Here is a 26,360-nt window from a genome sequence, read left to right on the forward strand (position 1 = left end):
TGAGAGCCAGTACTCGTATCTTTCCTTCCCATTTCTCTCAAGCAAGTACGATGCAAGTGTCCCCCAACCCCACACTATAAACTGACCTGTGCTGTTCCTTCACTGTCCATCAGGGCTGTTTGTGCCTCCCCTGCCAGCCTGTAAGTCCTCTGGGACAGGACCTGCATCACCACCACAGGGCACAAAGCACAGGACTGACTCTGGGTGAAGGGAAGGAAAGCACATTCCTCTAGATTTGTTCAAAGGCCCCCTCCAGGGCCCTGCTGCAGGGCTCCTGGGCCTCTCAGCGCAGGGGCCATCTCTCCCTGAGGTGCTCCTTCCCCAGGTTGTGGGGCCTCGTCGGGGCTACTTACCCTGAGACCCGGGAGGCCAGGCCCAGGCTGGACAGGGCCTGACAGAGCAGAGAGGAACAGTGTGGACTGGAGGGGAGGCTGATGACCCTCAGGGACTCTGGACTAGATGGCCTGGCCTTGATCCCCCCCACTCTCCGCCCCATCCCAAGGAGCAGTCAAACAGACACAGCCACTATTACACTTACATTCAGAAACACATGTGCACTTAGACTCAAATACAGATAGTTGCTCACAAGTGTTCACAAATACACACACCCATGCATCACTGCCCCACACACATGTCACAATTACGTTTGAAATCAGCACTTAAAATCAAGGGGGCAAATCTTGGTTCCACCACTTAATTGTTGGATATCCTCAAATAAGTTACCTAATCTCCTTGTGTCTTAATTCCTTTATTTGTGAAAATGAGGATAATAATTGCATTTACCTCACTGAGTTGTTGTGAAGATGAAATGAGATAAAAAGGTAAAGAGCTTAAAACAGCGGCTGACACATAGAGATGCCCTCATTTCCTAAGCCCTCTCCCACATTGGTGCTGCCACTTGGTAGTGGGCCTGGCCTGCAGCACAAGGTTGGAGTCCCTTTATCTCACTGAGCCTCAGTTTTTTCACCTGTAAACTGGGGATAACATTATCTGCCTGGTTGGGCTGTTGTGAGGATCTAAGGAGGCCCAACATGGAAAGCGCCTAGCCTCCACCCTGGCCCACAGGAAGCTGCCACACCTCAGCTGTTACTGTCTGTAAGGGACGGAGCGCAGGCCGGAGAACAGGTGCAGGGGCAGGATGTGCCAAGGCGTGGGCCTGACCCGCATCTCCTCCCAGGCTGGAGCTGGGTCCTGTAAGGCCAGAGCTGTGTCAGAGTTGCTCCCCTTTTTGGAGCCTGGGCTGGCCACTAGCCTGGCTTGGGACTGGGGCCGGGCTGGCCGGGTGGCCGTGGGTGGAAAGAAAAGAGGAAAACCAGCTCAGTGGAAATTACCCTGCGGTTGGCTCAGGCGCCCACGACACACTGTATTTATAGAGAGCTCCCTGCAGCTCTGAATGCCTCACAGTCGAGTTAACCCTTCGCAGGCCTCGGTACCAGCCTGGCGCTGGCAGAGAGCACTGGACTGGGGGTCAGGCGGCCAGATCTGAGCTCCAGCTCTGCCGCCAGCGGCCTGGAAGGGGAGTCGGGGCGGGCAGGGATCAGCCCCGCGCCCCTTCGCCGGAGCGCCCGCGGGGTCCGGCCGCGGCCAGGGGCGGTTCCGGGCCGCCGCCCCACGCGGCTGCCGCGGGGCCAATCCGGCCTCCGGGGCGCGGCCGCACCGCCCTTCCCGGCCCGCGGCTTCCTCCGGCCCGCCCCGCCCCTCGGGCTCCCGGGGCCGCCCCCGGCCCCCCCTTCGGGCCCGGCCCCGCGGCGGCGGCACCTCGGCAGCGCTCGGCCGCGTCCCCGAGGCCCGGGAGTCGGCGCGGCGCGGTGAGTGCTTGCGTGGCGGGCCCGGCGCGGGCGGGGGCGGCCTTTGTCTGCGGCCGAGCTGGGCCCCGCGCCGCCCACGCCCCCAGCCCTCTCCCCGGGGCCGGGCCGGCCTCCGCGCCGCCGGCACGGGGACCCCGGCTCTGGGGCCGCCGGGATCCAACCGCGCCCCGAGCCTGGCCTCGCCTTCCCTCCGGCCGGCGGGGCCTGGGGCGCTGTGGGACCTGCCCTCACCCGGAAAGACGCTGGAGCAGGCTGGCTGGGTGGTTGTGATCTGGAGGCCTGGGTGTGCAGGGGGACAGAGGCAGATGTCATTGTGTTGATTCTGGAAGGCTTCGTGAAGCCGCTAGCTGGAGCTGGGAGGGACGCGGAGGGTGGAGGGTGGGGGGCGGGCTGCGGAGGCTAACACCCTAACCTGACCACCAGCTCTGAGGAGCGGGAGCTGCCAGGGAGGGGAGGGGGAGTGGTTAGATAGGGGAGGGGGGTCCACGCTGCTTGGCCCCGAAGGATGGAGTGGGCGACTGGAGGACTGCCACATGCAGCAGTGGGCATGAGGGGGACAAATTCCGAGGACAGGCAGGGACAGCTGGCCTGGGTGAAGGGGTGAGTAGGTGTCGGGGGTGAGAGGCAGAACACGAGGGAGCAGGTGTGGGGCAGTCTGGGCTTGGAAACCTCAGGGAGATGGTGGGGAAGGAGGGGATGGAGAATGTGGTGGAGGGAAGGCGGGGGGGGGGGGGGGGGGGACCCAGGCTGGGGGCACACTAGAGCGGAGGGGATTGAATCCCAGTGTCCCAAGTTCTCAACTGCTGCTTAGCTAGCAAACTGGCAGGTCTGGGGCCTAAGGCAGTGAACTTCCAGAAAAGGGGATTTACTTCTAAGCCAAACCTGCCCTAATGAGAAATGTGTGATGGATGACTCAGATATGGATCCATCGCTGAAGAAAACATTAAGCAAACAGGAAAGCACAAATGACTGGGGAGTGGGGAGGGTTTGTTTGACTTAATTGAGAAAAACTATTTACCTTCAAATTGTACTTGGATAACTGTAAATGAATCTGATTTCACTATTAAATTAAGGCCCTAGGTCCTTTTCTTGCATGCCTGTCTTTAGCAGTTAGTTTCTATATTAGAAAGTAATGAAGCTTTTCCAAGAGAGTTCTTTATTTAGTTCAGCCTCCTCTCTGATTCTCTCTGGCCTCCCAGAAATCCCTAGGAAATCTGATGCCGTGCAGCCTTGCTTGTAGTCTGGGGGCCTGCACTTTAGGTGGGTGCTTTCGGAGGCTGAGGGAAATTGAAGTCTAAACATGTCTGATGGGTTGGGCTGATCTGAGTGGCAGCGTGGTGATCTAAGTGGAGAGGGGTGGAGGGCTCTGAGGCTGTGGGTATGAGTGGTGGCTCGCACTTCCAGCTCTTTTGGGAATAGGAATATTTGGGGTGAGTACATTTCCCTGACATCTGGAGTTCCTGAGATGAAGCGTTGATACTTTTATGTTAACCATTGAGCATCGGATCCTTCCTCCCTGTGTTACATACATAATGGTCTGATATCAGGGCGCTTCTGATGTCGGTGAAATTTTCCTTCGTGACTTCAGATCCGCCCTGTGAACACCAGTTTTTGCACTAAGGGCTTATACAGCAAGGGGACTCTTGAGGGGGTGAGCTTTGCACTAAGTGGCTTCAGTGGGTCCCACGACTGACTCTGGAGGTCTTTTCTTTTTCAATGGCATCACTGGTGGTTTCTCCTGCCTGCTTTCAGTGAACTTTCCAATTCAGTGCAGACTCCTGTGTTCCAAGAGATCAGACCATCCAGGTTGTTAGAGATGGGAAGCCTGCGTGAAAGCAAGCCCGAGGGAGAGAAGGGCGCTGGGATTTGACGACTGCTTTTGCTTCCTGTCTTTGGCCCTCTGCAGCTCTTTCTGGGCACCCGATGGAAGCAGGGTGGCTGAATGTCTGAGACACTCAGATGCCTGACAGTCGGGCCAGGTGCTTGCATGTTTGTGGAAAGGACAGATAGAAGCGTGGTCCCTTCTGAGGAGGCGGTGTCCTTATTCTGCTGAGGCTGACTTCTGAACCTTCCTGTGGGAATTCCTCCACCCTTCAATGGTACCCTTCTCTGGAGTCGTCAGTCTTCATTCTTTGGAACAGGATTTGGGTTTGATGCTGAGCTAGGCAATACTATTTGGGGTCAGAGACACAGTGTGATCATGGAGCTGTGAGCTGAGATTCCACAGCACCCAAAGAGACCCCTAGAAAGGATGGTAGAACAAGTGCAGGCCGCTTCTTGGTTGGACATGGAGGGTTTGGGCTGTGTGAAGAAAAATGACCCAAATTCAAGCAGCCTCTGTGATTAGGACCACACAGAGCCTGAGTCATGGGGTCAGGAGAGGAGGAGGAAGGGCAGGCAGGATGATGTCACTGCCATGAGCTAGCTTCTCCTCTGAGTGGGTGGGCACTTCCATCGGTGTTCTTTTCCCACGCCCCCAGGGCAGGAATGACAGGAAGGTCCACCAGCACAAGATGGGAGGCATAGTCAGGGCCTGGGGGAGCACAAAGAGAGTGGGAACTGGTCCCTGTGATCTTTGAGAAATTTCCTTTGGTCTCCATGGCTCAAAATGGACCACACATCTGGGAGAGGGCCACATGCTTTATATATCCTTTGCCTGCCACCCCTAGTTCTGCCACCCCTGCAGTACGAGGTTCCAGATAGGAACATTGAGTGTTCAGGCTTTGGGGGTGGGGCTGTGCTGGATGCTTAATTTACATATCATCTCATTTAATCATTATAGCAGCCCTGTGAAGTAGGGTATCATTAGCTCCATTGCATAGATGGGGAAACCGAGGCCCAGAAACGGGAAGTCACATGGCCAAAGGCATGCAGCTGGCCAGTACTGGAGCTGAGCTGTTTTCTGCCTCTGGAACTGGCTCTTTCTGCCACTCTGGAGGCAGGCACAGGCTTCACCCCTTGTTCTGGAGCCTGGCAAGATGTGCTAAGAGTCCCCACAGTGAGGCAGAGAGGAATCGTCTTGGGAGCTGGGAGAGAGGGCAGGCCTGACCTGGGTGTCCCAGACTAGTTGTCCCTGCAGCCCAGCTGGACCATTGCTAAGAGATCTCACTCTTCCAGAGGCCTGGTCCTCAGCACACTCATGCCTTCCAGGAGTCCCTCCTGTTCCTTCCAGTTCTGACCAGTGCTCCCAGCCAGCTGCCCCCATCATCCTTCATTCTTTTTGTGGTCCAGAGGATGGATGCCTCTCATGCCTTTGGGCCTTTGGCTTTCCTGAGCATAGGGAAGGTATGATGGAAGGAACCCACTGGGAGCAGGGACTGAGAAACATTTTCTTGTTGGGAGCCTGGGAGCAGGGAGAGACACTACCTCTGGGAGGCAGGGCTCCCCGGTCACCCTAAAGTCAACATAGGCTCCCAGGAACGGGGCCTTCTGTGGGGGAGACACCGGAATGTGTGCTTGTGGGGGGTCCCGGCAGCAGCAGGGGTAGTAGCCACTCGCGCCCACTGCTTGGTGGCTGTGTCCTGGCTTCTGGGGGGAGGAAGGGGGAGAGGACCACCAGGGATAAACCAGACACAGAGATGGAGCCCAACTGTGCGTTTGCTGCTTTGGAGCTGGGGTGCTGATGGGGTTCTAGCTGGAAAGGGGTTCGGGGACCTAGATGTTTAGGCTGACAGAGGAGGTCTTGGCTGGGGAGACTGGGTGGGAGGCAAAGGGGAGGCTCAGTGCAGAGGGTCGCAGGAGGCCTTGTCTCCATGCCCATGGTAATAATAACAAAAGCAGTAATAATTGTCACCACTGTTCATGTGCTCGGTGCTTTCCTAAGTCCTCTCTGTGTATCGTCTTATTTTATTCTCACAGTAGCCCTGTGGGGTGGAGGTTGTTACCCCTTTTTTAGGGATGCAGAATCAAACCTCAAAGAGGTTAAGTCATATGTACTTGATCATGTGTCTAGCAAGGCTTCTGAGTCAGGATGTGAACCTGGGGCTGCTTGCTCCTGAGCCCACGCTGTGCCGGGTGCAGGTGAGGTGGCCCGATGGCTCCATCTAACAGGCAAGGAGCTGAGGCCTGGAGGCACTTGTGAGCTGGCTCTCAGTCACCTCTGACAGTGACTTAAGACTGAGTGTGGGCCTCTGGGCCGCCCACATCCCCTTTCTATAGGCTCAGATTCCCATCTCTGCAACGGACTCAGGGTCCTACCTGTGCAGTGGGCATGGAAATGGGCACTGGACAGGTGAGCGCCAAGAGGCCTTCAGGCTGTGAGGTCTGGTGGAGCCGGTTAAACTCCTGAGGAGGAACCCCTGGAGGTCCAGAGGGGCTGGTGCTTAGGTGGAGGGGCTCTGCAGGCTTGCTCTGCTAGGGCGAACCTCGTTCAGGGTAGAGACGTAATGAATGTGGAGGTAGGTGTTAGGCAGAACACCTCTGGAGGAAGTGGTCCTTCCTTGAGTGAGGGCTTCTGGAAGGGATGGGATTTCCAGCCATATTTAGGTGGGCACTTGGCAGGACGGAGCGGAGGTTGAGTGACTGCAGATGTGCCCCGCAGGCCTGCCAGGGCCTGACCCGGGACCCGCCCTCTGATTTGGTCTCGTGCTCCCTCATGCCTTCCCTTCCTCTCTCCACCCCCTCCTTCAAATCCTGTCTTTTGGCCAGATGTCTTCTGAGTTCAGGGTTTTGAGCTCCTGATGGAGGGCATGTGTGTGCACATGCGTATAGCCTCTGCATACACTTGTGGTTCTGAGATGGTATCATCTGCCTTGTCAAGTGGCTGTTGAACCCTGGGGGCTGCAGACTCATTCTGTGGCGGCCCCGTAGCCAGAAGAGGGGGTGAGAGGCAGGCCAGCTGCTGCAGCAAAAGCCACTGAGATGTCTGCATTCTCTCTGGTTTTGCCTCCTCCAGTTCTGAAGCCCCAACGTCAGTGTGGAGAGGGTGCCTCGGTGGGGATGGTCTGGCTTGGGGAGGCCAGGGGCTCTGCTCTGCCTGTTTTCCCTCTTCTTTGTTCTTCCTAAAGCCATAAAGGAAGCAGGCCGAGGATGCCAAGAAAACCTTGGCCCCACTCTGCCGGCCTGGCCCTACTGACACACTGCTGTCTTGACTCACACAGAAATCACTTTGAGAGGAAGAATTGATTTCTTCTCTTGGGTGGGATCACGAGGCTGGGGATCGGTGCCCAGTGGACACCCTTGAACATAAAAGGCTCAAACTGACTCATTATCAGGAAAAAGGAAGGCCAGCAGGATTCCCAGGGCACTCTGGGCATCCCCTTGACTCTCCCACAGATGCCCACCCACTTATAGGGCACCAATACCAACGAGGTCAGTGTAGATAATTCTATTCAGTTGGGTCCTATGATCATCCTTTGAGGGTAGAGTTTATAATTCCTGTGTCACAAATGAGCTAACTGAGGCTCAAAGATGTTTTCTCTACATCTCATGACTAGGAAGTGGCAGAGTCTGGATTTGAACCTGTATCTCTTACTCCAGAGTTGTCTTCTGAAAAACAGCAGAGCTCACCTCTTCCATGAAGCTTCTTATGACTATATCAGCCTCGCATGTGATCACGGTCATAGCACAGGATGGTGGCCAGAACCTTCTATTGAGGGTTGAGATGGTGCAGAGCCCAGCGGGCTTGCTCTAGGGAGCCTAGCAAGTGAGTGGCACAGCCTGGTCTAAAACCCACAGGAATCTTTGATGTTACTCTTTCCCCTTTTTCTTGTGTTAATACAAAAGAATTAGATGCTCGTTGTCAGAGTTACAGAACTGCATCAACTAGAAGGTGGAAGTAGATACTTACCTTCATCCCTAAGCCCTAGGGTTGGGTTCACTCTCACTGCTCCAGACCCTCTTCCTGTATACAAACATCCATCCACCCAGCTCTCTATTTATCTAAACACACATGTACTTGTTCACTCACTCATTCATTCATCAAACAATGCACTGAACACTCACTATGTGCCAAGGCTTTGCTAGCAGTCAGGATACAATAGTAAATAAAGCAGACATGGTTCCGTGCTCGGGAGGTAGACGTACTATGACAGACCTTACAGTGGCAGACCTCTGACCCGGCTTTTCTGCCAGTGTGACCCTTATGATGTCATCTATGAAGAAGGAACTGTTTTCAAAAACCCTGTGAGGTAGGGAACAGGGTCCCATTGGAAGAGGCACACTGTGGCGAGGGGCGAACAGGAGGAGGTGAGGCTGGGGAGGTGGGCAGGGCGGGACCAGGCACAGCCCTGAAGGCCATGGAGGAGCTGATTAGATATTGAAAGCGATGACATGATGCACTTTCGTTTTTCTAGCAGTTTTTCTGGCTGCTGTGCAGAGTCTCGGTTGAAATGGAGAACTGGGTATTGGGGAGAAGAGAGAAGGCGGGGAGACCAGTGACGAGGCGCTTGTAGTCATGCAGGCAAGAGGTGATGGCGGATTGGCAGACCAGGGAGAGAAGCAGAGGTGGAGGGAAAGGGGGGAAGCCGTATCGGGCTGGCACACTGTTTCTGTAAAGGGCCAGGAATGTAAGTGGTGTATTAGGCTTTGTGACCATTGCATTTCCTCAGTTCTGCCGCTGTAGAGCAGAAGCAGCCACAGACACTGTGTCCATGAGCGAAGTGTGGCTGGGAGCCAGCGAAACTTGATTTACTGACTCTGAAATCTGAATTTCCTGTGATTTTCATTTGTCACAAGATATTCTTTTTCTTTTGATTTTCTAACCATTTAAAAAGGTAAACCCCGCCTTAACTGGTAAAGGGAACAAAAGTGGGTCGTGGGCTGGATTTGTAGCTTGCAGAGAGCCCTGAGATATGTTCTGGGGTCAGGGACGGCTGTTCCTGGTGATGGATTGCAAGGGTGAGAGAAGTCAGGTTTCTGGCTTGATCCAAGGATGGAGGACGGTGCCTTTACTAAGTGGGAAGGGCTGGGGAGGAACAGGTTTAGGGGAGAAATCAACAGTCTGAAGAGGGACACATTCAGAGGCAGACGGCAGTGAGTCACTGGAACAGAGATGTTTAGGGGGCACTTGGGTTTAAGTTTGGAGCTCAGATGAGAGGTGTGGACTTGGAGAAGTAAATTTGGGAGTTGCCAGCATATAAATAGTATTTAAAGCCACGAGAGTAGATGAAGTCATCTAGGAAAAAATAGTAGCTAGCAAGGAAGAAGAAGGTCTGGGAGCAAGCGCCCGGGGGCTCCGTGCCTGAGCAGGACGGGCCTGCGCTGAACGGTGGGAGATGGGGAGAGGTAGGTGACCAGATATGGGGCCACGGGAACATTTTAGTAAATGTAACACAGAAATGAGGTCATCTAATCTGCAAGATACTTTATTCGCATGACCTGGGTCACAGGCTCATTTCCATGTTAGTGCCTGTTCTTTTGAAAGGCTGTGTGCTATCCCATCACACAGATGCAGCCTAATTACTGTACCAGTTCCCGACTGTTTCCCGTTTGTGTCGCCACCTGGGTGTCTGAGAGAGGAGCTGGTGTTTCTGTTCACCGGTTCCTACCAGCTGTTCCCCGGGCCAGACCTTCTGCCGCTTGTTTTTGTACAGTCCACGAGCTAAGAATGGTTCTCACGTTACTACTGGTTGAAAAAAATCATGTGATTCATGAAAATTTAATTCCGAGTGTCCATAAAGTTCTACTGGAACCCAGGTCTGCTCATCATGTATACACTGTCCCTGGCCGCTTACCTGCTGCAAGGGCAGCGTCGAGGAGGTGAGACAGACATGGGAGGGCTGCAAAGCCTAAGACATTTTCTGTCCAGACCTTCACAGAAGCAGTTTGCTGAGCCCTGCCTGACTCGATTCTACACCGGGACCAGCAGTAGGTCCACACACTGGCCGAGTTGGCTGTTTTCAGCATGTCCAGGAAGATACGATCTAGAAAAAACTCTCTGATGCCTGCAACCTCTCCATCCGCCACCCTCTTATTTTGAATAAACCATTGCCCTTTTAAAATATTATCCTTTAAGATAAACAACAAGGTCCTGTTGTAGGGCACAAGAAAATATATTCAATATCCTATAATGAAAAAGAATATGAAAAGGAATATATATGTATGTACAACTGAATCACTATGCTGTACACCAGAAACAAACACAACACTGTACATCAACTATATGTCAATTTAAAGAATTTTTTAAATAAATAAAATTAGACATGAGAAAAAAAAAATCATCCTTTAAAATTCAAACCTCTTCAGCAAGGTTAAAATTACACATTGATCAGTGCATCAAAGGTTGGGCCTACCTATGGCAATAATGTTACTCCTCTACCTAAAACCCTTTCCCCGTCCATCACCCACAAACAAAACCCCACCATGACCTCCCGCTCTGGCCCTGGCCTGCCCCTTAGCTTCTCCTCCTTGTGTGGCCACCATCTTAAACCCCACGTCAGCCCATCCTGATTTGCTTACAATTCCTCCAGTTTCCCGTCTGCTTCCTATGGCACAGCCTTTGCACGGGTTTCTCCTGCTGCCTGGAATGGCCTTTCCCAGCCTGACCACTTGGGGAACCTCAGGTCAGTTTTTAGGGTTCAGCTTTGGGGCTATCTTGTCTCTGAGGTACTGCCCAGGAGCTCCCACTGTACTGAACTGTGGCGATCCCTGTGCACGTCCCCGTGGGAATGCAGGCTCCTTGGGGACAGACACAGCTTAGTCACCTCTCTGTCCCCTGCTCCCCTGCCTGCCTATCAGGCACTCAGTGAATAGTTAAGTGAATATTTAAATACTCGAATGAATGTATATTCAAGGACTCATTCAGTTGTGGGTAACAGAAACCTAGCTCAAACTGGCTTAAGGAATGAAAAGAAGAGATTACTCCTGTATCTGGGCGGTCTCGGTGTGCAGCTTGCTTCGGGCAGAGGGGCGCAAATGTGTTTTCAGCGCTCTGTGTCCCTCCTGCTTTCACCTCCGCCTCTGTTTATTTGTTTGGATCAGTTCTTTAGATTGTTGCTAGCTGACAGCTTCATTGCTAACAACCCCAGACCACATCCTTTTTAGCCACCTCAGCAAGAAATAGTCTTTTCTGAGAGCTCCAGCAGAAAAGCCCTGGGAATTCTCTGATTCGGTGTGGCTAGGCTCACAGGCTTATTCCCACGCAAGTCACTGGCGGGGGCAGGGCAGTGGTTCTCCAGTAAGTCAGGTCTGGTCACGTGCTGAAGCCTGAGGCTGGGGTCAGCCCCATCCGCACCCTGTGGACGGGGTTCCCTGCAGGCAAGCCGAGACCTGTTATCAGAAGGAGCCAGCCTAGAATGAGAGAGGGGCACTCTAGAATAAAGGGTGTGGAGCAAAGTATCAGTGTCAACACTGACGACTGAAGGCAGAGAAGGTCTGCTCGGCATCCATTTTGCTTCTGTGTCAAGGAAAGGAGGGCCAGAAGCTGTCAAGAAGGAACTGGAGTTCAGGCCAGGTGGGGAGGTGATAATCTGCTTTAAATGGATTTACCTTCTGGCCCCTGGGCTTGCCTGTCCTGGTGCTGAGTGGACTTGGAGGTGAGGTCTCGGAGAAGCTACTGGGAATATTTCAGGACGACTAGGGCAGACAGAAGACGGCATGGAGGTGTGGGTCGCAGCACGCCACAGCCTCCCCCGTGTACAGAATCACCCCAGGATCCCTGACCCACCCCTGACAGCCTCCCTGCCTCAGCTCCTGACAGCCTCTCCTAGCTGTCCCTGTCTTCCAGAGTGTGCTGTGGGGGCTCGCTCCCTGGGACGTGGCTGGTGCTGCCACCTGAGCCAGAGAGCTGGACTGTCTCCTGCTCTGTGACGTCCTCACTGAGCCTCCCCACTCCTCCAGTGAATTGCTCCACTCCCATAATTCCTGCTGTAAGCCTGCATCGTGTTTGTTGCGTGGATGGGTAAATGAATGCTGGAAGACTGAAGATGGCGAAGAAGGTAGATTATGGGAAGCACAGACTGGTAACCGTGCCCTTCATCCCTGACAAAGCCCTGGATCCAATGATCAGTTGAGCCCTTGAGGAAGAGCCCACCCTCTTCCAAAGAGCCCTCTGCCTGGTTCTTCTCGACTCGACTGGTTCCCCGCCAGACGCAGTGACTCTTGGGAATAAGACAGACGGGCAGCGGGGTGGCAGCACAGGTAGGAAGACCTGTGACCTCAGAGCCCTGAATAGCGGGCAGAGGCTGACCCGGGGCAGACCCTAGTGCCGCAGGGTTTTCCCATTCCCGTCCTCTCCCCGAGGACCTTGATGAAACAAAGCAAGGAGAGGAGGGCGACCTTTTCAGATGACACTCATTTGTTCTATTCTTCATCCACCAAAAAATTATTGAGCACTTTCTACGCACCAGGAACCATCAAAACAGCACTTCAAAAGATCACGGCGTGGTTACATAACACCGGACTTGATGCCAGTGAATTACACACTTAAAAATGGTTAAAATGGTAAACTTCATGCTATGTGTATTTGGCCACAGATGGAAAAAAAAAAAAAAAAGATCATAGCAGTTGGAGTGATGGACTTAGCTTACCAGGGAGAATGTAATCGTAACAAATGAAACATCCTGCACAGCTCCTCCCCTTCCCAGATCTTTCAGGAGAGGATGGCAGAGACGTGGGTCTGCAGCAATGGGAGCAAATGACTTCTGGTCGCTGGCCACGTACTGGACAGTCTATTATTTTGGGTTGTCTTGGTGAACAGTGTGGCATGGCTGCCCAGGATGCCCTCCACCAGGGGGAGGGAGAGCTGCCTGCAGGGCGGGTATACGGGAGAGGGCACCATGTTCTGTGTGGTCCACGGGGTCGAACGAGGATTGATAATGGGCTGGCAGGTTTTGTCTCCAAAAAAGGTAGAGGCTTCCACTGATGAGAGCTGCTTCTCTGGGAGGTAGTGGGTGCCCCTGCCTAGAGGGGGCACACAGAGGCTGTGGGAGTGGCTCCCGTTTGGCTACCTGACCGTTAACTTCTGCGGTTTGTCCAGAACTTGTTGGGGGAAGGGAGGGCTTTCCTCATTCTATGACCTACCTCGGTGATCCCGACTTCGGCCTCCAGGGTTAGCTCCCCCATCCCGTCTGGGCTCCAGCCCCATGTGCCCAGGGGTCCGTAGGCATTTTGGCATGGATGATTTGGAACCGTCTCCCACCCTCTGTGTGTGCCCCTGTGCACCCACTGGTTGAAGCCTTCAGCACATCCTTGGCCCTTTTCGCTTCTCCTTCCCATACAAACAACCCCAAGCCTGGTCACAGCTCCCCTTGAAATTTCTCCTAAGCTGGGCCCAGGTATCACTAAGCGTCTCTGATGAGACAGTGTTCAGTTCATACTTTGAAACACCTAGTTTAGTTTCCTTTTGCTGCTCTGAGCAGTAGCAATTTTCATGGGGTGGGAAGAGAGGGAAGAGAAGGCAGGAAAGGAAGGGAGGGAAGGTCCCCTAAATTAGCCACTTCAGATGCTGCAAGAAAGACCCAAAATAACAGTGACGCTAGAATAGATGCCTGTTCTCACCCATGTGACAGTCCAAGGATGTCCAAGGCTGATACTGAACCCCTCGGGGGCCTTCTGTCCTGGGTTCTGCAGTCTCCAGGGTATTGCCTTTGGCAGCATGGCCCTCGAGGGCTCACCGCATCAGCATTCCAGCCAGTGGGAAGAGAAGAGAAAGGGTGTGCGCCTTCTCTTTAAAGGCACTACCCAGACGTGGTACGCATCAGTTCCTCCCACATCCTATTAGCCAGAAAGTGGTCACATGGCCACACCCTGCTGCAAGGCAGGCTGGGATCTGTAGTCTTTAGCCTAGTGGCCATGTGCCTAAGGAGATGTTCTACAGGAGGAGGACAGATGTAAGGGGAACACTAGTGGTTCCTGCCACAGCCCTTCTGTACTCTTCAGTGCAGCCTGCGTGGCAGTTAGCCGGCTGGGCCTTAGGGGTGTAGTACATGAAGTTCCACCAGCATCTGGTGAAGCGCTTCTTTTATAGACAGGAACATCGAGCTCAGAGAGGGGGCGTCACCTGGTAAGACTGCACAGTAAAGTTTCAGAACTGGGGCTGGAACCCAAACTCTGGGCTCACTTTTGACTGTTCCAAAGAGATCTGGCCGCAAGGCAGACAAGCAGTGCCAGGAGGACAGTCTCTTGGGGCTGGAGAGAGGCCACCGTTCCCAGCCTGTCCACCCTGGGGAGCTGCTCGTCATTTGTCAGGACTCACCTTTAGGGTTATCATGTCCCTGAGGTGCCTCCAAATAGCCCTCACCGTTACCTTACATAGTGCGCTGTACTGAACTGGGGTGCTTCCTGTGCACTTCCTCCTGGGAACGCCGGCTCTCTGGGGTGCTTACCAGGCACTCAGTGAACGGTTAAGTGAATATCTAAATACGTGAATGAATGTATATTCAAGGGCTCCTTCAGTTGCAGGTAATAGAAACTTAGCTCAGACTGGCTTGAGGGGAAAAATGTATGATTGGCTCAAGTATCTGGGCAGTCTAGGTGTGCGGCTTGCTTCAGGCATAGCTCGATCCGGGGGCTTAGCTGCTGTTTTCGGAAGCTGTGCTTCTAGCCTACGCTGGTTAGCAAAGACTGACACTGGTTATGTGGCTTGACCCTTCTTGCCCTCTTTGCGGGAAGTGTTGTCAAACAGTCCCTGCAGGGACTGGGAAGAGGCAGGGGGTTAGGAGAACATGAGGTGCTCCTGGTGGTCATGGTAGGGGTGAGGCTTTGCTCTTGGACATCCCCAGTCCGGGGCATCTTGGTACGGAGCCGGGCCTCCGCCCTTGATTTGTGGTTTGGGCTTCATGCGGCCGCATCTTGGGTCATCTCTTGGGGGTTTCCCGGGGCTCCGTATCTGCTGGGGTTGGATGCACTTGCTGCGCCCTGAGGCCGAGGGTGGCCTGGGCCCCTCACTCCTGCTTCTCTGGGAAAGCCAGGGCACCCTGTGGTCTTTCCTGGCAGGGGTCCTTGGAGTTCCCACATTTGGCTGGGACTGGGGCAGGGGGAAGGAGGAGGGAGGACCGACTGGTGACTGACTGGGAGGGATGGCACATGCTGGCCCCAGGGGAGGTCCTGCCTGGGCATGAGAATTCCCCTTTGTAGAAAAGATGGGCCGGGCACTGCGAATGTGGCAAGAGGTCTGTGCGTCTCCAGGAGGCTCTGTGTACTGGACGACCCAACTGTCCCGATGGTCACAGGCCACGCTCTCATTCCCGGCCAGCATCCTGTCTCTGAGGTGTGTTGCTCCCTCCTGCCCTCGGCCGTGGGGGCCCAGCTGTTGGGGTGGGAGTCTCTCTGTGTCTTTGAATCTGGGCTGTCAGGCTTCTCCCCAGGGTAAGCATGAGGGTGGGAACTTCCCCGGGTCCAGAGTCTAGAAAGGGAATTGAAGGGAGCAAATCCAACGCTCACCCCTGGGAGCCCTCATCCTTCCTCTGGAGAGCAGGATAGCTTGGCCCCTGGGGAACCTGATAGGTCTGGCCAGGAGAGAGCTGCTCCCTGACCTCGCAGTTGTGGAGGTGGCAGGCAGGCCCAGGAGATCCTGGCGAGTGAAACCTAGTGGCAGGAATTAGCTTGATGGGCGGAGGAGACAGTCCTAAGGAAGGCCTTGCGTGCCAGGCAGGGGAATGAGGGTTTACTCAGGGCGTAAAAGGGGAACCTACGAGAGATTCTTGCAGGGGGAGGGGTGTGAGCAGATTCCTGCCTCGGGTCCTGAGAGGAGACACGGTGCGGGGGGTGGAGTTGGCGGGAGCAGAGTGGAGGGTCACGGGGTGGGGGGGATCAGAGGGGGCTGGCCGCACAGTTCAGGGTGGGAGGTGGTGGGCATAGGCCACAGTGGGACAGGTGAGGGGGGCCCAGGAGGAACAGACAGGCCCTGGTTCTGTCTGGGGGTGAAGCAAAGGCAGGAGACTTGGAATCTGGGAGCTTCTTAATGCTTAGTCTCCGCGCTTCCCTCAGGGGGCGGCAGGCCCGGCAGGCTGCTGCCTGGCGGCGTTTCCTCTGGGCCGCGGTGGCCCCTGTGGGCAGGATGTAGTGCCCGCCAGGCGCGGCTTTATGAATGGAGCCCGAAGGCTGCTGACTCAGCAGGCGGCAAGGCTGTGAGGCCGCCAGGTTTGGAGCGGAAGTGTCTGGGAAGGAAGTGGCTGCTCGGGGCTTCCCTGCCACCGACAGCTGGGAGCGGGGCAGGATGCACCGGCCGGCTGGGGGACTCCCTCGGCTCAGCTGCTGGTGGCGGGGGGGGGGGGGGGGGGTGTTGGAGGAAGAGGGTGCTCGCCCGGGATGGGGAGGGCTGAAGCTGGGTGCCTGTGACTGGAATTGATTCTAATGGCTGTTTGCTCCCTGGAAGGGCAGAGGTGTGGCAGAAGGTGGGGAACACTGAACCCTTCTCACCTGTGCGGGCTGGCGAATCACATCACATAAACCAAGTCACCTCACTTATCTGGGCTTTAATTTTTTCCTCTTGCAAAATGAGACAAAGTCAGGCACCTTGGCTCCCTGGGTGGTTCAGAGAATGTGAAACCCTTTATATTTTTGTCAAATCGTGTTGGGTAGCAAAAATCGACCCTGGTGGCAGGATGTGGCGGGAAAACTTAGTCAGCAGGAAGGGCAAAGGCAGGCAGCTTGGTGGGAGGTTGGAGAGGGGAACCAGGACGGGCTGCAGGGCTGGACCCCCGGAGGTCATCCCCCCCAAGCTCAGATCCAACCTGTAGTTGCAGAAAAATACCTCTCCCTCCGTCCTGACTCCAGCCTGGGGGGTCAGCCCCAGTCCAGGCCTCTGCCATGTCCAGCCAGTCTTGGCCACTCCGTATACGTGAGCTAAGCTAGCCTGTGTCCTCTCTCTTGAGCCCCAGAGTCATACACCAGGCTGTCTCCTGGAACTGTCCCCGCAAGTGCCTGTGCTAACACTAACTTCACACGCCCTGCACTGAGCCCTTCCGTCTTCTCTCTCTGTGAGCGCTCCACCCACCTGGTCACTCGGCTCAAAACCATGGGCACCGGGACTGTCCCCCCTCTCCCTGTGCCCGACAGTGCTGTCACTTCCCCCAGACCTGCTTGGTCTCTTCCATCCAGCTCTTCTCATTTATCCTGCAGGTGTTGTCAGAGTAATCTCTATGAAGCACAGCTCTGACCTCATCCTTCCTCTATTCCAGAACCTTCAGTGGCTCCCAGCTGCCTTAGGATAAACTTCCAACCTCTTGCCAATCTCTAAGTCTTACTCTCCCCTGCCAGCTGTTGTCTCAAGCCAAACTGATCTCTGCACATCCTTGCCCTGCCTTGCTGCCTTGCCTCGACTTCCTCGTGTTTACATGCCAGCATCTTATTTCTGAATGGGTGGGTCCCAGCTGCCCCCTGACCCGCCTTCCCTGGTCCAGCCTCCCTAGTGACTCAACTCGCTCCTGCCTGCATCTCAGGATATCCCTCAGCAGGGAGCTTTGTGGGGTGTGTGGGGGAGTACCTCCCAGCTGGCAGCTGCAGCCTTGCCCCAGGCTGGCCCGGGTCGGGGATGAGGTGAGAGAGGGCCTGGGGAGGACCTTTTGAGACAAAGGCCTCACTTCCTCTTCCTCGCAGGTGGGGGCAGCCTTCCACCACTGAGAGCCCAGCTGTTCAGCTGCCTCGCGGGAAGATGCCGCATCTGCCTGGCAGCGCGGGCATGCGTGTGGCCACCGCCCTGGGAGCCCTCTGGTTCTGCCTCACAGGTGAGGGGAGCAGAGTGGGGCCTGGAGGTGGGGGAGGAGGTGCCCACTCCCATCAGGGCTCCTGCCAACCCTCTCTGTCCAGCAGGGCTGGGAGGCTTTGGCTAACGTCTTCCCATCTCCCCTGTGCCTTGTCCACACTCATCCCTACCTCCAGGACCCAAGAGGCAACTTACTGTATATTTCTTGGTCTCCATTTCCTCTTCTGTAAAATGGCAATGTGAGCACTAAATGTCATAATGCTGTTTCTTGAACACACTGTATGTGTGCTTCCTCCCCAGGGCCTTTGCACGTACTGTTCCCTCAGTCTGAAACTTTCTGCCCCCACACGTGTATATGACTTGATCCCTTATTTCATTCAAGTCTTTGCTCAAATGTCACCTTCCCCAGGCTTTCCCTTCCCCCAGCTACCTTGTACGAAATAGCACATCACCCCCCCTCTCCCAGAGCTTACTCCATGCCACCTCCCAGCATTTATCCCCACTTGACAGAGTATATGTTTACGTGCTTATTGCTTGCTCTGCTGAAAGAGTAGGGTTTATCTACAGGGCCAGGACTGATGCCAGGCACATAGCAGGTGCTCTAACCATGTGGAGTAAAGGATGTAAATCTTCCCACACAGTTCTTGGCACAGAGCTGGCATTCAGTAATGGCAACTACTTTAATAACATCATCATATTTCAAATCCTAATCAGTTTCTGGGCTGAGGGAGATTGCCTTCTTCCTCCATTGGGAAGACAAAGCTGAGTTTCTGGTGCCATCTGGTGGTCCTAAAGAGGAAGCACCGCTTTACCCAGAGCTACTTTGATTTCTGTGCAGAAAGGGTTTTGTCTGGGTGATTCCTCAGGTTTTGTCCCTTAAATGCCCCATACAATGTGGCACTCTGTTGGTTTCCAACTGGAGAGCTGGCTGGGGCACCTGGCATTGCAGCAAGAGACCCAGGGCCAACTTCACACTGCAAAGATGATGATACCCCCGCCCTGGGTTACGTCACAATGAAAATTCTAACTGTAAAATGCTGTTTTTCTAAATGTGAGAAACCTTTCATGAGTGCTGTATTCAGTTACTCTGTTTCAAGACTGTTCTTCACACTTTTTGACTGCCTGCTTTGCTGATGCCCAAATCACACACTGAATCTAACCATACTCAAAAATGGTGGTGCCAGGTTAGGGGGCACACTCTACTGAAAGAAAGGCTATCCGGGACTCCTGCCTAACTTTCCAGGGCTCTCAAAGAAGAGCCGGTCTGGAGGCAGAGGTGACTGGGAGGGAGGCTGCAGGGCAAATGCACAAGGTAGAGGGCAGGGCCAAAAGCAGGGGGTCCTGCCCCCGGGGGCTTTCTCTGGCTATGTCAGACTCTACTTCATTCCCTTTAAATCTCAGCTTAATATCTCTTTATGGAGAAAGTGGCTCATCACCACATTTAAATGCATAGGTATTCTTTCTTTCTTGTATAAAACTAATCATGTTTGTTTAGGAAAAGAAGAAAGAAAAAGCACTTGTGATTCTTTCTTATCCAGAGAAAAACCACTATTAACATTCTGGTGTATACTTTTTTAGACTCCCTTTTTACAACTTATCAAGATAATATATACTTATGGGGAAATGCAACTAGCATGACAGTTGTAAAATACCTATCAGATTTGTGAAAAGCTCCCTCATTTTTTAAAAAATATTTTTAAGTTGAAGTATAGTCAGTTTACAATGTTGTGTCAATTTCTGGTGTACAGCACAATGCTTCAGTCATACATAAATACACGTATATTCAGTTTCATATTCTGTAAGAAATGAAAATGGAGAGATTACAACTAACACCACAGAAATAGAAAAAAATCATAAGAGAATACTGTGAACAACTATATGGCAATAAATTGGACAACTTAGAAGAAACGGACAGGTTTCTAGAAACATACAGTCTACCAAGACGGAATCAAGAAGAAGTAGATGACTTGAACAGACCCATCGCTAGAAGTGAAATAGAATCAGCAATAAAAAAAACCTCCCTGCAAACAGAAGTCCAGGGCCAGACGGCTTCACTGGGGAAATCTATCAAACATACAATGAAGAGCTCATACCAGTCCTTCACAAACTCTTCCAAAGGACCGCAGAGGAGGGAATACTCCCAAGCTCACTCTATGAAGCCACCATCACCCTGACACCAAAGCCAGACAGACACCACCAAAAAAGAAAGCTACAGGCCAATATCATTGATGAACATAGATGCAAAAATCCTCAACAAAATATTAGCAAACAGAATCCAACAACACGTGAAAAAGATCATACATCATGATCAAGTGGGGGTCATCCCAGGGACACAAGGATGATTCAACACATGCAAATCGATCAACGTGATACATCACATCAACAAGAGGAAGGACAGAAACCACACGATCATCTCAATAGAGGCAGGAAAAGCACTGATAAAATCCAACACCCATTTATGATAAAAACTCTCACCAAAGTGGGTACGGAGGGAACATAACATAGCAAAAGCTATTTATGACAAGCCCACAGCCAGCGTAATCCTCAACGGCGACAAGCAGAAAGGCTTTCCTCATTTTCTATCCATTAACTTGCTTTCGTCCTTTGTACCCCTAAGCACATGCGAATGAGGATCCGTGTGCTACTCTGTCTCTCTCCCACTAACATGTAAGCTCTGCAGGGGTGTGACCGTGGTGGTGTTCTCTGTGGCCTTCCTAACCCTTACACTTGGCATAGTAGGTGCTTACTATGCTGGTGTTGATTGAACCACGACCACAGGTAATAAACTCAGCCGTAAACAAGGGGTGGACAAGGCCTGAAGTTAACACGGAAGGGGAGGGGGACTAGGGAGGCTGGGAGTGTCCTGGCCCCTCCTCACCGTCCCACCCCACTGGCCCCACCCCCAGGCGCTGTGGAAGTCCAGGTTCCCGAAGACCCCGTGGTGGCCCTGGTGGGCACCGACGCCACCCTTCGCTGCTCCTTCTCACCCGAACCCGGCTTCAGCCTGGCACAGCTCAACCTCACCTGGCAGCTGACAGACACCAAACAGCTGGTGCACAGCTTCGCCGAGGGCCGCGACCAGGGCAGCTCCTATGCCAACCGCACCGCGCTCTTCCCGGACCTGCTGGCTCAGGGCAACGCGTCCCTGAGGCTGCAGCGCGTGCGCGTGGCTGATGAGGGCAGCTTCACCTGCTTCGTGAGCATCCGGGACTTTGGCAGCGCCACGGTCAGCCTGCAGGTGGCAGGTGAGCGCCGCGAAGGGGGGCGTCCTCCCCTTGGTTCACCCCGGTACTTCCCGCAGCCCCCTACCCACTGCCCAGCTGACCCGTGTCCTCGCAGCCCCAGGCACCCCTTTCTCTCCACTGTGTCCCCCTGCCCTTGCTTTACTTTGACCTCTGCCCTTTCCTCTGGCCCCCTCTAGCCCCCTACTCAAAGCCCAGCATGACCTTGGAGCCAAACAAGGACCTGCGGCCCGGGGACACAGTGACCATCACATGCTCCAGCTACCGGGGCTACCCCGAGGCGGAAGTGTTCTGGCAAGATGGGCAGGGCGCGCCCTTGACCGGCAACGTGACCACATCGCAGATGGCCAGCGAGCAGGGCTTGTTCGACGTGCGCAGCATCCTGAGGGTGGTGCTGGGCGCGAATGGCACGTACAGCTGCCTGGTGCACAACCCCGTGCTGAAGCAGGACGCTCACGGCTCCGTCACCATCACGCCCCATAGAAGCCCCACAGGTTTTTGTTTTATTTTTTTCTTAAATGTCCCGCTGAGGGAGGAGGGGTTTGGTCCTGTCTGCAGGGGCCACAGGATCTGAATCTAGGTGCTTAGCTTCAGTCTCCCACAGCAGTGAGATGCCTGGTAATGGGGTAATAATGGAAAAGATAACCAAGGGGGATGGGGGAACCTTACCATAGTGGGAGTAGGTGAGGGTGATGATCACAGGTCCTCCCAGCTCTCTGGGTCTCCTGACCCCAGGGCTCTGGAAACCTCTGGAAAGGATGGAGAAGCATTCAGATCTCAGCAGAGCGCAGGGACAGGAGAGGGACCCGGGTCCTGGCGGAGAGGGGAGTTTTGCTAGGGCTGGAGGCTGCCCAGGCCCAGTCCCCTGTGGATGGACCTTGTCAGGCAAGGCCAGGCTACTGTGATTCTTGTCAAATTAGGGAGGCTGTATGTCTGGGAGTGCTGGGACTCAATCTGTTTTCAGGTCTGGGGAGAAAATGGGAAGATGGAATGGGACCTGGGGGTTGATGGAGGAGGAGATCCGGGAGGCTGTGGGTTGTTGGCCCAGAGTGGCCCCGCCCCTCCTCACTGCCCTGCCACTCGAACCTCACCCCCAGGCGCTGTGGAAATCCAGGTTCCCGAAGACCCCGTGGTGGCCCTGGTGGGCACCGACGCCACCCTTCGCTGCTCCTTCTCACCCGAACCCGGCTTCAGCCTGGCACAGCTCAACCTCATCTGGCAGCTGACAGACACCAAACAGCTGGTGCACAGCTTCGCCGAGGGCCGCGACCAGGGCAGCTCCTATGCCAACCGCACCTGCGCTCTTCCCGGACCTGCTGGCTCAGGGCAACGCGTCCCTGAGGCTGCAGCGCGTGCGCGTGGCTGATGAGGGCAGCTTCACCTGCTTCGTGAGCATCCGGGACTTTGGCAGCGCCGCGGTCAGCCTGCAGGTGGCAGGTGAGCGCCGCGAAGGGGGGCGTCCTCCCCTTGGTTCACCCCGGTACTTCCCGCAGCCCCCTACCCACTGCCCAGCTGACCCGTGTCCTCGCAGCCCCAGGCACCCCTTTCTCTCCACTGTGTCCCCCTGCCCTTGCTTTACTTTGACCTCTGCCCTTTCCTCTGGCCCCCTCTAGCCCCCTACTCAAAGCCCAGCATGACCTTGGAGCCAAACAAGGACCTGCGGCCCGGGGACACGGTGACCATCACATGCTCCAGCTATCGGGGCTACCCCGAGGCGGAAGTGTTCTGGCAAGATGGGCAGGGCGCGCCCTTGACCGGCAACGTGACCACGTCGCAGATGGCCAACGAGCAGGGCTTGTTCGACGTGCGCAGCGTCCTGAGGGTGGTGCTGGGCGCGAATGGCACGTACAGCTGCCTGGTGCGCAACCCCGTGCTGCAGCAGGACGCTCACGGCTCTGTCACCATCACGGGTAGGAGGCAGACGAACAGCTGGGGAAGGATGGAGGGGGTCCCGCCTTTTAGCTAGCGCCTGAGCTGGAACTTAGGTAGGCTTGCGTGGCCAGAAGACTTTTTAAAAAAATTTTTCCCCCATTCATTTCAGGTGTCTCAAACTCTCCCCCTAAAACTCTTTAAGGGACTTGCTCTGTCTAGCTGATGAGAATCATGTATAGCGTTTGCCCTCCCAAGTGTCTCAGGGAGACTGAGTACCTGGCTGGGATGTAGAGGTGGGTGTGGGAGTTCTGGGAGTTCTGCTTTCCTGTGGGAACTTCTCCAGGTGCTGGGAAGGTGTTGCTACGTTACCATCTGATGCTGGGCGCCATCTGACCGTGAGGCCCCAAGAGACAGCTGACCCTCTCCTGATGGTCAGCCCCCCTCACCCCATCAATCAATGTCAGCTCTCCTGTTGGAGGTGAGCTGGACCCAGGTAGCAACTGTAATGGGTGGGCTTTCTCTTCTGCCCCCATGTGGTCAAACACTAGATCAGCGCTGCCCATTTGGCGATTCCTTCAATCTCTGGTTTTGGGGTCCTAGCCCAGACACCCTTCCCTTCCTTTAGGACCCACCTCAGTGGGCACCCCTTGTGCCTGGAGGTGTGAGGAGGGCTCAATTCCACATTCAGGCCAGGGGAGGCAGTCTCCATCTGTGTTTGGGCCTCAGTCCGGCTCCTCAGTTCCTCCCCTTGGGCCAGCAAAACTTTCCCAGTGGCCTCCCTGCATTCTCTGGGGTCAGCGCAGCAGGTCTTGTCTGTCTGGTTCTCCCGTTTTCTCTTCCTATGCCTTCCACCTGACCTGCCGCCCACCCAAGTCCTGATGCCCCTGGCGGCCGGTTTCTGTACGAGCCTCGGGATTCAGAGGCTTATTCCTTTCTTCCCGCACCCCATGGGCATCCCTGGACCTCACATGGCCTCACTTCTGCAAGCTCAGAGCCAGTGCCCATCACAGCTGTCTTCTAGGAATTCAGATTCATTCCTCCTTCTCTTTCAGGTGTTCCCTCTGCCCACCCATTCCCCAAGATTGACCCCACCCTCTTCCTGGAGACCCCCTAGGTCTGTGCTTTCTGTGGGGGAGTCCCTGCCCTGGGCTGCTGGATGTTGCAAGAGGTCTCCTTGACCTTTAGAGAGCAGCATATGGTCTGGTGCATCCGCAGGAGAGAATCCGAAATATCAGATGGAGCAGGATTGGCAGAGGCTGAAGCTTTCAGAGGAGGGAGTGGTCAGAATGGGCTGGAGTTTCAGGAAGAGTCTCCAGGGACAGGTGGGAGTCGAGGGGACCTTGAAGGATCGGTGAACTTCGTGATAATTTGTACACTGAGCTGAACTGGGTATTTGCCATATTGTGCAGGAACGGCTTGTGAGTGTAAATGTGATTATGCTCATATACCTGAAGATGCAGGGCTGAGCCCCGCTCTGTCCTGGACTAGTGGAAGGAGGGCCAGCCTGCCCTGTGTTCCAGACACGGATACCCGCCTAGGGGCGAATGTGGTGGGAGCCCCTCCCCCTGCGTATTTCTGTGGCTCTGCTCCGTGCTCCCGGGATCCCCAGGGGTCCGTCCTTGTGCTTCAAGGACGAGCCCCTCTTGGCCCCTCACATCAGCTGGTGTCCTCCTCTCCTCTCCTGCTTACCGGGGACATTTACCCCACCTGCAAGAAAAACCTTTATTTAAAGTTTTAGTAGCTAATGTTTAAAGTGCTTTCATTTCACAGATGAGGAAACTGAAGCCCAGAGATGAGGGAGCACTCCCCCAGGGCCACAGACGGCCACAGTGGCTCTGACTCCTTTTGGGAGTCAGATACCTTTTTGAAAACTGGATAAATGATAAATGCAATCATTTGCATTTAAACTTTGGGGGTTCGTGGCCCCTCTAAACTTTCCCATGGGTGTCTGGACCTTGACTCCAGCACCGTGTGGGGAGCAGATGAACCAGAACCAGAACCAGAGCCCAGCTTTTAGCCTCTCAGCCTAATTTTCTCTCGTCCCCACCACACAGCCTCCTGTTTTTGTTAGAGCAGGTCTGGCCTACTTTGGAGCCCTTGGCCTGTATTTCGCTTAGGGCAGCTCTGTGCCTGGTAAAACATTTTGGGATTCGGACTTCCAGTCCTCCAGCCTGGTCTCTCCCACACCTGCTGGAGGTTAGTGGCGTGTGCCGTATGTGGAGGGGGCTTTATGGAGCAAACACTGGACTTAGAGTCTGAAGATGCAGGGCTGAGCCCCGCTCTGACCTTGATTAGTGGAAGGAGGGCAAGTCGGCCCTGTGTTCCAGGCACCGAGGCGAGCCTAGGGGCGAACGCGGCGGGAGCCCCTCCCCCTGGGTATTTCTGTGGCTCTGCTCCGTGCTCTCCTGCAGGGCCCTACCCTGGGATTCCCGGGGGTCCCTCCATGTGCTTCACGGACTGGCCGTCCTGGCCCTTCATGTTAGCTGCTGTCCTCCTCTCCTGCTCACCAGGCTGGTGGGTCCCTTTGCTTCCAGTGTCCTGAGTGGAGGTTTGCCAGCTGAGCCGATTGAAGGTGACTGCAAATCCCTGTGTCTGTGCCGAGGCCCCCGCTGCCCAGGCGTTCATGGCACCGTCTCTGCTCTGATGGTACCTTCTGCAGGAATGGCTTTCCCCCTGGCTTTTGTGAGATTTATTGTCCCCAAGGTCTCTGCCCAAGACCCCGCGTAGGTCCTGGGACTGGGCTGGAGGGTGGAGCGCTCAGAACAGCCGCTGGCCCTGACCCAGGCGTGGGCGCCTCCACACCCTCCCTGTGCCGTGGGACAGCTAACAGGAGGGCCTCAGTGTCGCCCGGAAACAGACCCCTGGCAGGTCTCCTCTGGGGTGAACCCGGAACCTTCACGCTGGTGCCCTCAGCGCCCACCCTCATCTTGATGCAGGAGCCTGCACACATGCTCTGTCAGGGCTGGATGGTACATATTTTAGGTTTTGTGGGCCACATCTCATCTCTGTGCTGCTGCTGCTTTTCCCTTTTTTGGTAACCCTTTACAAATGTAAAACTATTATTAGCTCACAGGTTGCACAGAAAACAGGCCACAGGCCAGATCTGGCCCATGGGCTCTAGCTGGCTGAAGCCCGATCTCAGGTGGGGGGGTTTCACCAGGTGGGGCTGGGGGAGTCAGGGAGGGCCTCCCGCGGAGGAATCTCAAGCTCGGAGGGGAGTTAGGGGGCATGTTTTAGGTGGAGGAAACTGACAGCTGTGGTGTGGGGGCTGGGAGGGGCCAGCTGTCTCTGCAGAGTGGCTAGGACACCAGTTTGGCTGGTACAGTGGGATTGCAAAGGCGGGGGTTGGGGGCAAGGGGTGACAGCAGCCAGATCTCAGAGGTCCTGGAAGCATCCTGAGGAGATTGAAGCCTTATTCTCACGTCAGCAGAGAGCCCTGGAAGGTTCTTGAGCACCATCCACTGCAGACTCTTCAGCCCTCCCCGGAGGAGGCACGTCTGCAGCAGCCACGGCTGTGTCAGGTTGGGAGGGCACGTGGACGTGCGGGGAAGGGGCACGGGAACTCAAGTAAGCTCTCTTCATAGTCTGGGGGCCCAGTGAGGGAAGGAGCCCCCCGTTCACACTTTGGAGCCAGAGGTGCTGTCCTCAGGGCCACTCGGGGCCAGGCTTGACAGTCTCTCTCCCTTCTCCCCACTTCCCTCCCAGGGCAGCCCATGACATTCCCCCCGGAGGCCCTGTGGGTGACAGTGGGGCTCTCCATCTGTCTTGTCGTTCTGCTGGTGGCCTTGGCCTTTGTGTGCTGGAGAAAGATCAAACAGACCTGTGAGGAGGAGAATGCAGGTAAGTGAGAGGGGT

General features: G+C 54.9%; 1 protein-coding gene across 1 annotated transcript in view; it reads left to right on the top strand.

Moving 5' to 3' along the window:
• The first annotated feature begins 1,413 nt into the window (after positions 1-1,413).
• Positions 1,414-26,360, top strand: part of CD276 (CD276 molecule) — a 30,235-nt gene continuing 5,288 nt past the window's right edge. Inside the window, 8 exon segments of the mRNA XM_032469281.1 lie at positions 1,414-1,808; positions 17,286-17,413; positions 20,298-20,636; positions 20,813-21,127; positions 21,731-21,930; positions 21,932-22,070; positions 22,247-22,543; positions 26,211-26,345. Coding sequence (XP_032325172.1) covers positions 17,341-17,413; positions 20,298-20,636; positions 20,813-21,127; positions 21,731-21,930; positions 21,932-22,070; positions 22,247-22,543; positions 26,211-26,345 — 1,498 coding nt within the window. The 5' untranslated portion in view covers positions 1,414-1,808; positions 17,286-17,340.

This window comes from Camelus ferus, chromosome 27 (genome assembly GCF_009834535.1).
Source record: "Camelus ferus isolate YT-003-E chromosome 27, BCGSAC_Cfer_1.0, whole genome shotgun sequence".
NCBI classification, from domain to species: Eukaryota; Metazoa; Chordata; class Mammalia; order Artiodactyla; family Camelidae; genus Camelus; species Camelus ferus.